Source organism: Mirounga leonina, unplaced genomic scaffold, assembly GCF_011800145.1.
Source record: "Mirounga leonina isolate KUSES-001 unplaced genomic scaffold, KU_Mleo_1.0 Mir_171, whole genome shotgun sequence".
Classification (NCBI taxonomy): domain Eukaryota; kingdom Metazoa; phylum Chordata; class Mammalia; order Carnivora; family Phocidae; genus Mirounga; species Mirounga leonina.
Window position 1 is genome coordinate 389,847 of NW_023270436.1, and position 10,380 is coordinate 400,226.

At 55.2% G+C, this 10,380-nt stretch overlaps 1 protein-coding gene and 1 long non-coding RNA gene across 3 annotated transcripts in view; one reads left to right on the forward strand and one right to left on the reverse strand.

Annotated features, from left to right (window-relative positions):
* Positions 1–2,101: 2,101 nt before the first annotated feature.
* PGAM5 (PGAM family member 5, mitochondrial serine/threonine protein phosphatase) lies at positions 2,102–9,928 on the reverse strand. Of its 2 annotated transcripts, none has more exons than XM_035016778.1 (6): positions 9,695–9,928; positions 6,866–7,044; positions 5,582–5,707; positions 5,385–5,473; positions 5,127–5,257; positions 2,102–3,070 (listed from the first exon to the last, which is right to left on the reverse strand). In XM_035016778.1, the coding sequence occupies exons 1-6, from the start codon at positions 9,883–9,885 to the stop codon at positions 2,920–2,922; spliced, it is 867 nt and encodes a 288-aa protein (XP_034872669.1). In that variant the 5' UTR covers positions 9,886–9,928; the 3' UTR covers positions 2,102–2,919. The 2 variants fall into 2 exon arrangements, with proteins under 2 accessions (XP_034872669.1, XP_034872668.1); XM_035016777.1 differs by having other exon boundaries at positions 5,127–5,260.
* Positions 9,929–10,036: 108 nt separating this feature from the next.
* The window catches only part of LOC118018353, a 13,702-nt gene continuing 13,358 nt past the window's right edge, over positions 10,037–10,380 (forward strand). Inside the window, exon 1 of the long non-coding RNA XR_004681376.1 lies at positions 10,037–10,143. This is a non-coding gene — a long non-coding RNA (uncharacterized LOC118018353). The remainder of the gene's footprint in view (positions 10,144–10,380) is intronic.

The following is a 10,380-nucleotide window of genomic DNA, read 5'->3' on the forward strand; positions in this document are numbered from 1 at the left end:
TGCATTATCATGTGTCTTAAGGTGATTTTGCATTCTTTTTTAAGCTACTTCATGAAATAAATTACTATTAAAACCATGTGGTGGTAATTCTAAGCTTTCAGAAAGACTGCTCTTGTGGGTGCCTAGGCAAAATGCCGTTTTTAGTAAAATCTTTAGTGTTGTAATGAAACAGTATGTTAATCTGATCGTGGTGAATTTGCTGTTTTTTTAGCCCTTTTCATTCCTAACATGGTTGTGAAGAACTTGAACTTTCAGTTAAGCTTGCACCAAATTTCGTAATTGCCCTTGGAAATGAGAAACCTTTCTTGTGATGTTAAACAACGGCGTGTGACTTCTTCAGTTCAAGAGAGGTGATGGGGACCCCTCTGCCACAGTGGGGGGTGCTGTGGCTCCAGCCACAAGGCACACGGGAAAGCCCTCCAGTCCTTACCTGGGGACAGCCACGGTGTTGTAGGATGAGTGCCCACCCCGTGGGGCAAGTGTTCGTTTGCAGCTGTCTTGGCGGTCTCCCCAGTGGGAGCTGAACCTGGTCCCTGTATGCAGAGGGCAGGGAGAGGCCGAAGAAAGGGCCAGGCCACCCCAGCTTGGGAGGTGGCAGGTTTAATAAGCAGAAGAACTTACATGCGAGGCTCGTCTTGGGTGGCAAGATGAATGGATCCCTGCATCCACCCTCCCAATCTGAAGAGTTTATATAGAAGCCCTACCTGGCTCAGCCCCACCTCACCATCTCAAGGCCATGTCCCTGGAGCAGCCTCTGGGGGGCCAGACAGGTGAGCAGAATCCACGTCCAAGGATGGGAGGCTGTGACGAGCTCACGGGTCAACTGGCAGTCACGTCTTTCTGGACCTTCCTCCTGAACAGCAGGACCACGGACAAATCGTCTTGAATAGTTCTGGGACGTTTGCAGCAACATTCACAGCTTGGCAGTCTGTGGGATTACGGCCCGGACAGGCCGTGGCTTCAGGTGTCATCGCTCACTGCCGTCGCCCTGAGTTGGGTCTGCTTGCTGGGCTGTCCAAGGCACGCACTTTTCCTCGTCTGACGTTTTGCATTTGCGCACAAAACCTGTAAGGATTTTCTGGTTTACAGATTGCACTCATGTTCCTTCCTGACTATCTCAGAAGAAAATATTTTGGAATAAACAGCACAACATAATAGGAACCAACTGCTCTGTTCCCAGTGATGTCAGTTCAGGTTCCCTCATGTTACACAGGTTCCTGATTTGCAGGCTTCATTTTGGCCAAACTTAGGATACTGTTGCTGACACCTCAGAAGTCTTCAGTCATCTGTCCCACCTCAGGTAAGTTTCCATCGTGACATCAGTCAGTGGGCCCGTGACCCCATGTCGACACCCACCTCTTGCTCCTCGGCTGCATCCCCACGTGGGCTCGTTTTCGGTTTCCAAAATGCTGCCCTGCTCAAAGGTCAAGTGAAATGCCGCCTAAAGGCAGATCTGAAGGGGCGCCTGGGTGGCTCAGTCGGTGAAGCGTCTGCCTTCGGCTCGGGTCACCACCTCAGGGTCCTGGGATCGAGCCCCGCGTCGGGCTCGCTGCTCTCGGCGAGTCTGCTGCTGCTGCTGCTCCTCCCCCACTCGTGTTCTCTTTCTCAAAAAACAATCTGAAGAAAAAGGCGGACCTGAAGACGGTGCAGAGGCAGCTGCACAACCCCTTGACGGGGGGGACCTGCCACCTCCACCTTCAGGTGTGTGGGTCCCAGGGTCCAGGGCTCAGGCTCAGGGTGGGACGCCTGTGTGGCCCTTGCCTTCTTGGGCCTCCTTCCCACCTGAGGCCAGAGGTGTGCTGCCTGTTTCTGTGCTTTGAGAAGTTGGCACAGCCCCTGGCTCACTCGTCAGAACTCTCTAGAAGAGAGAGTGGTGCGTGGTTGGTGCTGGTGGAAAGCCATTTGCGTAGCTCACCGTCCTGGGTCCGGGCCTTGGCCCCTGGTGGGTGGACGCCCGGCCAAGCCGTCAGCCCTGGGAACACAAAATACCGCAGAAAGAGCTTTCTGCCGCTGCAACCGTTCCAGCAGGTCTGGGGCTGCTGTCTGTTGCGCAGCACGGATCCTGTCTTCTCGAAAACATTCGCAATCAGTACTTTGAGGAACCAGTAAAATAAAATCTTTATTTTGCAGTTATTTCCAAAGTGACAGAGAAATGGATCAAATGTCCCAATTAGTTGCACTGATTGCAGAAAATGTTCATAACCACTTCATAAAAACCGTAGCTTCTCCTAAGTTAACAGACTATTTGAGATGGACATATCACATCTAAATAGTTTAATCCGTAAGCATAAAGGATTAACAACCAGAGGCAAAGACCGAAGAGGACGCCCGGCTGTCCGATCACCATCCAGCCACCTCCCTCACCTGCCAAGGTGCGGCTGAGTGTTGGGAAAGGCCCAACAGCGTCAGAGGTGCAGGACTCTGGACTGAGAAACTGGTTACCAAAGCAGGAACCCAGATGAGAATCTTTAGTGGACAAATATTTAAGTGATAAAAGAGTCTTAAGAAAGGGGAAAAATGCACGACAAGAAGTTCTGGATGGAAGCCCTGGCGGCCCCTCCTCGGAGCCTGTGGCCAACTGTGGTCATGACCAAAGACGCCCGTGTAGACGGACCGTGGTCCCCGCAGACGGCATGCGTGAGGCCTCGTCCTGGAAGACCAGGCAGAAAACCCCAAGAAAGAAATGAGGCCCATCTGCTCGCAACAATGCCCTTTTCCATCCCGGGGCCGGAAGTACAGACTGAAATGCCACATTTTAGATATTTTAGATATTCTTCGTCCTTTTTCACTGTCATCCTGGAGAAGTGCGGTATAACCGCAGTGCAGCCTGTGGAGGGAAGACAGGGAAGGAGCCGTGTCCTTGGCAGCACCCACGGGAGCCACAGGGGGACTGAGGAGAGCGGGGCCTCCAGGCAGCCCTCAGGAGCGGGAGATCTTGTCCGGAGGCATGAACCCCGTGTCCCCGAGGGTCCTGAGCGCCACTCGGCCATCTGGCCGGACCACCAGGTGGGTGATGCTGCCATTGTTGAGAGACAGGCGGAGCCAGCCTTCTGGAGGAAACTGCAGTGCCCTGGAAGGAGAAAGAACAATGTAGAACAGGGGGCTCTGTCACCAAAACGGGCTGGGGTCAGGGCAACGCTAACAGCCCCCAACCTCAGTTAAGGTCTCGGAGCAGACTTTCTTGGGGCTGGGGCCCATATAGGTAAGTCTGTCTCCTGTTTTCAAGCAGGGGGGTTCTCAGAAAGGAGCTGCTGGGCTGATGCCATCCCATCAAATCAAATAAGGGGCATGGTGACGGCCCAGCCCCTCTTTGGGTCAGGGGATCAACCCAACTCAAGATGGGCACGTGAGTCAGAAATCCATGGCTTCTTACAAGTGCATGTGATTGAACTTCCAGTGTAACCAAAGGGGGGCAGGGGCAGGGGCAGTGCCACGGATCCGCTCCTGACCCATTCTCCCCTAGGAACAGGGTGGTGTAATCCACAACCCCAGGGCCTTCCCTTGCTCTCACACTTCCTAGGCGCAGTATTTGCTGAAAAGCCCAGTATCATCTCGGCTTCCGCAAGTCATCAGACGTCCTTCATGCCCTAAATCTCTACATGGACGAGGGGCATCCCCGTGGCTCACCCTGCAGCCTTGGCAACAACTACCTTCATGCTGCTTTTTCAAGTCTTCTCCATGTCTCCCTCACAATTTCCAGAATGCCCTCCCGTATCGTGACGGGGATGCCCTGGCTCCTCCTAGCCCTTTATGGCACACAAGTCACCTCTACTCCAAGTCCCCGAATACTTCTGGTGTTTTCAGCATTGGGGTCACTTCTAGTGGCTGCTCAGGTCAGCCTGTCCCAGGGTGTGTTCTAACATGGGGTTTCCACAGAGCAGAGATACCCAGAGCAGCTATCAGGGAAGAGTATATGCTGAGCAGAGGAGCTCTGAGACTGTGCCTTCTGGGAGCGCTTTAGTTTGGAGGGTGTGGGGCGCCGTCTGAGGCCCACCCCTCTTTCCCAGCAGCACTCCACCTGGCCTGGAGCCCTGTGAGCAAGCTAAGAAGCCTGGCTCCTGGCATCCCTGTGCCCCCTGCCTTGGATGTCCTGGGCTTCTCACCAGAGGCCGTGCATGTGACACTGGAGGGGAAACGGGCCCCCTCCGCCCCGCCCCCCAGCCCTGACGACAGGCCCAAGGGTCAAGCCCGGTGAGCAGGGACCCTGAGCCTGGATTTGGAGAGTTCCACAGGCCACCCGGCGGGCTGTGTCCTGTCCGACACCCCTGCCAGGCACCGTCACACGACAAGAGGAAATCCCTCAGCTGTTAAAACGCCTGACACACACTTTCTAATGGATCGAGAGGGTGGCTGGGGTTCCAGGTATTTCACGTTTCGCACTAAGTGAGCTTTGGTCAAACACATAAGCACCCAGCTGGCCTAACTGCCTCCAGGGCCCACTGGCCCGTGGCTGCACCTCAGGGCAGGTGTCACTCAGCTGGCTCTGGAAGCTGCATTAGTGCCAGGAAGTGAGGCAGGTCCAGAGGACACAGGACACAGGAGCCTCCTCCTGGGGGCCCAACAGCCAGAGCAGCAACGTGACCAACATGGTGACGGGTTATAACCCACAGTGCCAAATACAGACCCGTTGAGTCCATAATCCTACAAATAAATGAACGGAGAGTAAGAGTGAGGGCTTATAGAAGAATTTCAATTAACAAATGAGGACAGAATGAGGGAAAGGCAAGACCATCATTAGGCAAGCGCCCCCACAGCATCTGTCGTGGCAAGACCCACCGACAGGGGCTAAATTCAGTTGGCGTAAATTGGAGGGAGAGAGGGTTTGCGCTGTCTCCCAAGACGCTTACCAGTCACCAAGGGGGAAAACACAATTGGACAGTGTGGGATGTCCAGCACACAATGCCTTAACCAAGTGACCACGTAGGCATCACCCAGAACGTGCCGCTGACTTGGGGCACCCCAACCCGCCTGGACGGCATCGGTGCTGCTCCCGCCGACAGTGTGTAATCATGAGAAACTCCAAGCTGACAATCCACCAGAAGGCTGGCTAGGGCCTCCTGGAAAGATGAGCCGGCAGAGGCTGGCAGGAGGGAAGGTGGGCCCGGGAGCCATGTGTCACCCCTCACCGGCACACAATGTAGCGGATGACGTTGGCGTGGCAGATGAAGATCTCGTAACTGTCCTCCTGCTGCTTGGCATCTGCCCGGTGGATGTAGTTCCGGAAGGCAGCCTCGATCCGTGCTCCATCTTCATAATACTGCTGGGGGCAGGGTAAGGAACCTTAAGTATGGAGGCCGCATGCAGGCCACGGGTGGAGGGGTATGGGCAGAGTGGGCCAACGGGAGCGGGGTGGGGGATGCTCCCCGGGGGAGTAGGGGTTTTACCACAGCCTCTGGCTTCCAGTGGGACACAGGTGGGTCGGGCTCGATGGGGGCGCCTTCTCTTAGCAGGTCTGTGCTGACCTTGCAGACCCCTGTGGGAGAAGCAATGACTCGGTGCTGCCCCTTCAGGAGAAGCTGCCCAGGGCCCTCTGCCGTTCTCAATCCTGCTGCCCAGGGACCTGGGGATGCCCGGCACTCACCTGGCAGGTGTTTGCTGATGATATCAGTGGTTTCTATTGCACGAGTCATGGACGAATGGACAATTTTATTAAACTTCAACCCCAGGCTTGCAAGTCGGAGCCCAGTTAGTTCAGCCTGTTCACGACCTTGAAAATGAAAAACACCGGAGAATTACATGTTGCTGGAGTTCCTCTTTTGTTTACTTCACAAATACTCCAGTCGTTACCAAGTACCATCAGGGCTGGGGGACAAGGTGGGCAGGCCCTCCTGGGGCTTGGGCCTAACTGGGCGGCCAGGCATTCAACAGGTAAAATCAACGAGATAATGCAGTTACCTTCAGCCCTGTACAGAAGAAGTGTTAAACAGTGCCCAAGGCTGAGGGTCACTGAAGTGTGGTAGGCTCCTGTTACTATTTCTGGGTCCTTCGTGCCACTTTTACTCAATTTTGTCCAAAGACTGAGTTTCAGAGTGCCGCCGTCCCACCAGTTGTGGAATCATCAGAGATACCAACACGTAAAGACCCAACGGCCTCAGCATTACTAAGTACAGACTGCGTGCAAACACGGGTCTTTTTTCTCAAATATGTATCTTAGAATCTGGTTGAAAATGCCCTCAGCGAGTCCGTTTCAGCTGCACGCGGCAGCACCCTGGACGGGGCCTCCCTGCTCACGTGGCACAGCGGGCTGGAGGACAGGCTGCTAAGCCCTTTATGCCATCTGAGTTTTTTAGTGCGTGGACAAATGGGTCATATCCTGTCTGACAAAGAAATCTTTACAAACTTAAACTATCTCAGACCACCCGTGCCTCCTCTCCTAGGAATTCCTTCCACAGATGTGCTTGCACGCCGGCAGAAAGACCATGGCGGACATGCATGCCCAGCAGTGCCGCGCACGACGGCAGGACTCGGCGACAGGCAGCCCTTCTGCCAGGGGGACGTGAGAGTCGCTATCACTCACTCTCGTCTGTTTACCATTGTGAAGCCGACTTTAAACAGATCTGCAGGTGCTGAACAGAAGGATCTCCGGCAACAGGTTAGGTTGAGCCAAACAGGGTGTACACGGTACGCCACTTGCTGAGCATGAGTACAGAACACCTCTGCTGTGCTTTGGATCTGATCACCTGCGAGATCCACCATATATATTTTTTTAAAGCTGAGGATGTTCTCAATGCCCGTCTTGTGTCAGTGAGGCTGATGATCACCGTTAATGACAATTCTTGAATCTAGGCCAAGCCCCTGACATAGGTCCAAGGGGCCCAGCGCCACCGGGATGGGTGTCAATTGGGGCTTGAGCCCCAGCACGTACCCAGGGGCGTCAGAGTGCGGTCCTTTTCCAGGGAGGCATCCACATGGTACTGGGAGTGCCTGATGAGGAAGATGTGTCGCGTGGCCTTGGCTTTGCAGTGGTCCAGCCTGGACGCCAGTTCTTCTTCTCCGGAGTCCAGGTTCCTCTTCCGCAGGTTGACCAGGGACAGTGGTTCTCGCCTAATGTTGAAATATGAGAGGTGTGTCCTTGTGATCCCCACTCACAAGTCAGCCTTGAGTATTTCTGACAAGACAGTATTTCCATCTTGGGAAAGCGCAGGGACAAGACCATGCCCTTTGCACTCTGCTCTCTGCTGCTGGCCCGAGAGCCCATCATTTACTGCACAGAGCTCAGTGCCTGGCCTGTTGTGGGTGATCAAACGGAGAAGCGAAGCCCTTGTGCAGCTTGTATTCTAGTGAGAAGACTGATTAAAACAGCCAGGTGATAAGTGATGTGCGGAAAACGAAACCGGGAACAGGAAGGGGCAGCTGGGGGAGTGCCCACAAGGCCAGTGTGGCCTCGCTGACGCAGAGCCTGCAACTGTGCTGTCCAACACTAGCCACTGGCCCTGTGGCTACTTAAACTCAAAATGATGAAAATTAAACAAAATATTACTCCATTTCCCCGGTCACACTAAGCACATTTGAAATGTCTATTGGATGGCACCACTGGAAGGTTGAGGAGGAGCTGAGGGAGCAGCGGGGGGGGGGGGGGGGGGCGGGGGGCACCAACAGCCACATGCTGAGAAACGGCCAAATCTTACGAAGACAGGCATGTCTGGTGGCTCCCAGAACTGAAATTAATAAAAGCTAATGGTCTGCGGTATGGGCAGAGCTAGGAAAAGAGTGTCCTCAGCTGGGACAAAGTGGTGACAGGATAAGTTTTGAGGGGAGCAGTGGCAACTCAGGGGTCCTGCTGGGCGAACCTGGGGTGCCCTAACACAAACAGGCTGAGATGCCACACTGGAGCCCAGGGCTGGGCCAGAGAAGACATCTGGGCACTACCGACACAGATACTGAAAGCCCAGACTGGACGAGGTTCTCCAGGAAGAGGCTGGACATCTCACCAGATGAGGCTCTGGAACTTTCCAGCACAGACAGCCTCCCCCTTCATAAACCTAGACTTGGTGAGCAAATACAGCGTGTCAGCTTCAACCAATAAAGCTAGAGTCCAGTGCTGCTTCCAGTAAGTCCTTTAATCTCACAGTGAATGTTTCCTTAAAAAAAAACTGAGAAATTCAGAAGACGGTACTGACGTTTGAAAAAGAGAGTATGACCCTGGTCGAATCATGAGAAAAACAGACAAATCCCAATTGATGGGCATACTATAAAATTCCTGATTACCACTCCTCAAAACTGTCATCAGTTTTGATGTCAAGGTCATCAAAACAAGGAAGTCTGAGAAACTGTCACACCCAAGAGAAGCCTGAGGACACATGACTAATTGTCAGGTGGGATCCTGGAAGAGACAACAGACAATAGCTGAAAACTGAGGAAATCTCAAAAAAGCATGAATGTCAGTCAATAGTAACATACAGATATTAGTCCACTGATTGTGACGAATACACCATACTAGCATTACAAGATGTTAGTAGAGTAAATCATGGGTAGAGTATATAAGAACTCTTATCTTTCCAATTTTTGTATAAATCTAAAACAGTTCTAAGATTTTTTTTTTTTAATTAAAGATTTAAAACAAAGAATACCAGGGGCGCCTGGGTGGCTCAGATGGTTAAGCGTCTGCCTTCGGCTCAGGTCATGATCCCGGGGTCCTGGGACTGAGCCCAGGGATCGGGGTCCCTGCTCAGCGGGAGCCTGCTTCTCCCTCTCTCTCTACTGTGCCCCCTGCTTGTGTTCTCTCTCTGTCAAATAAATAAATACATCTTAAAAACCAAAACCAAAACCAAAGAATACCTATGAAGTTCCTGATACAACCAGGCTGCCAGCAAATACTAGCTCTGTGCCCCTCATTCAGAGTAACGTAGGAAGGACGAGCTGGGATCGGATAAACCAGTCCACAGGGCCACGCCCAGACTCCAGAGCAGCGCCGCCCAACAGAAACACACCACCAGCAACATATGCACTTTAAAATTTCCAAGAAGCCACAGGTGAAATTTCAAAAATTCACTTTATTTAATCCAACGTATCAACAACACTATCACCGCAACACATAAACAGTATAAAAAAATCTGCGCTGCTTTGGTTTTTAGATTTAAATTCATTAACATCAAGTAACACTAAAAATGTTTCCTGATCACAGGTGCCACTTTTCAAGTGCCCACTAAGCACACGTGGCTTGTGGCCACGCACGGACCCAAGACCTGGAGCTTCCGTGCCCATTCAAGATGTCTAGCCAGGGCGATGGGCTGGTCCCTTTCCAGACCAGCCCATCGCCCTCGGGCCCACAGGCACCCTTCTCTCAGCGGCTCGGCACAGACGGGGTCAGCACGCCATCATCCAATCCGAGCGCTCCAGCTTGAGCGAGGGAAACCAGGCTGACAGCCTACAGGCAGGTCCGACCCTCTACCGGGCCTGAAGGCGACCACCTCGGGCCGCCCGCGTGGCAGGCACCGTCCCAGGCACCACTGTCCTCCTCCCTCCGAACGGCCCTCTGGACAGGCGAGGCGGCCGGGGCGCGGAAGAGGGGTCGAGGGCGCCCCCGCTCGCAGCCAGCCTCGCGGCCACATCCGGAAGCGAAGTCCGCCCGCGAGCCTGCCCCTCCTGCCCCTCCGCGGAACCGACCACACCGGACCGAAGGGAACGCCAGGGGCCCGGAGGGTCCCCGCCGCCCGACAGTCGGCGCGCCCGACGCCACCCGCGGGCCCCGCACCTGTCCCAGTTGGGGTCCCAGACGCCCGGCCCGGGGCGAGCGGCCCCCGCCCACGCCGGCGCCTCGACCACACGCGGCTCAGCGTCCCCGCCCGCGCGGGGCTTCCCCACTGCCACGGCCGAGAAGAGCACGGCGGCCGAGCCTCCGGCCAGGCCGCAAGCCGCCAGCTGCAGCGCCTGTCGGAACGCCATGCCCGCCCGTCCCGCGCCGGCCCCGCGCAGGCGCTCAGGGGTGGACGGCGCGCCGCGAGGGACACGATTCCCCAGGTGTCCGCTTCCGGCCGGCGGGCCGCGCGGGGACGGAAGTCCCGCCCCCGGGGCCGGTGGGCCGCGGGGCGGGGAACGCCCCGGCCGCTCGCAGACAGTTTCCGGGAACGCAGTGGAGGAGGCGTGGTGGGCGACGGTTCTGAGGCCTTTTTCCCGGGTCTTGTGCTGAAGGCCCCGGTGCAGGTCAGTCCTGGTTTCCAGCAGCGAGCGTTGGCGCGGCGCCACCCGTTTGCTCCGCGCTGCCCGTGTGGAGCCGCCTTCCGGGGCACAACGGGAGCATCTGAGCCAGCGGCGGGGCGTGTGTGAGAGAGAGAGAGACGGGGCGGCGGGGTGTGTGTGTGTGTGAGAGAGAGAGAGACGTGTGTGTGAGAGAGGCAGAGCGTGTGTGAGAGAGACGGGGCAGCGGAGCGTGTGTGTGTG

What these genes read in the sequence shown, in the direction of transcription:
- PGAM5 (XM_035016777.1), bottom strand. Translation starts at nt 9,885, where the DNA reads ATGGCGTTCCGACAGGCGCTGCAGCTGGCGGCTTGCGGCCTGGCCGGA. An exon ending in TGGGACCCCAACTGGGACAG is followed by an intron (nt 7,045 to 9,694) that starts GTGCGGGGCCCG and finishes TTTCAACATTAG; the next exon opens with GCGAGAACCACTGTCCCTGG. An exon ending in CCGCACTCTGACGCCCCTGG is followed by an intron (nt 5,708 to 6,865) that starts GTACGTGCTGGG and finishes TTCATTTTCAAG; the next exon opens with GTCGTGAACAGGCTGAACTA.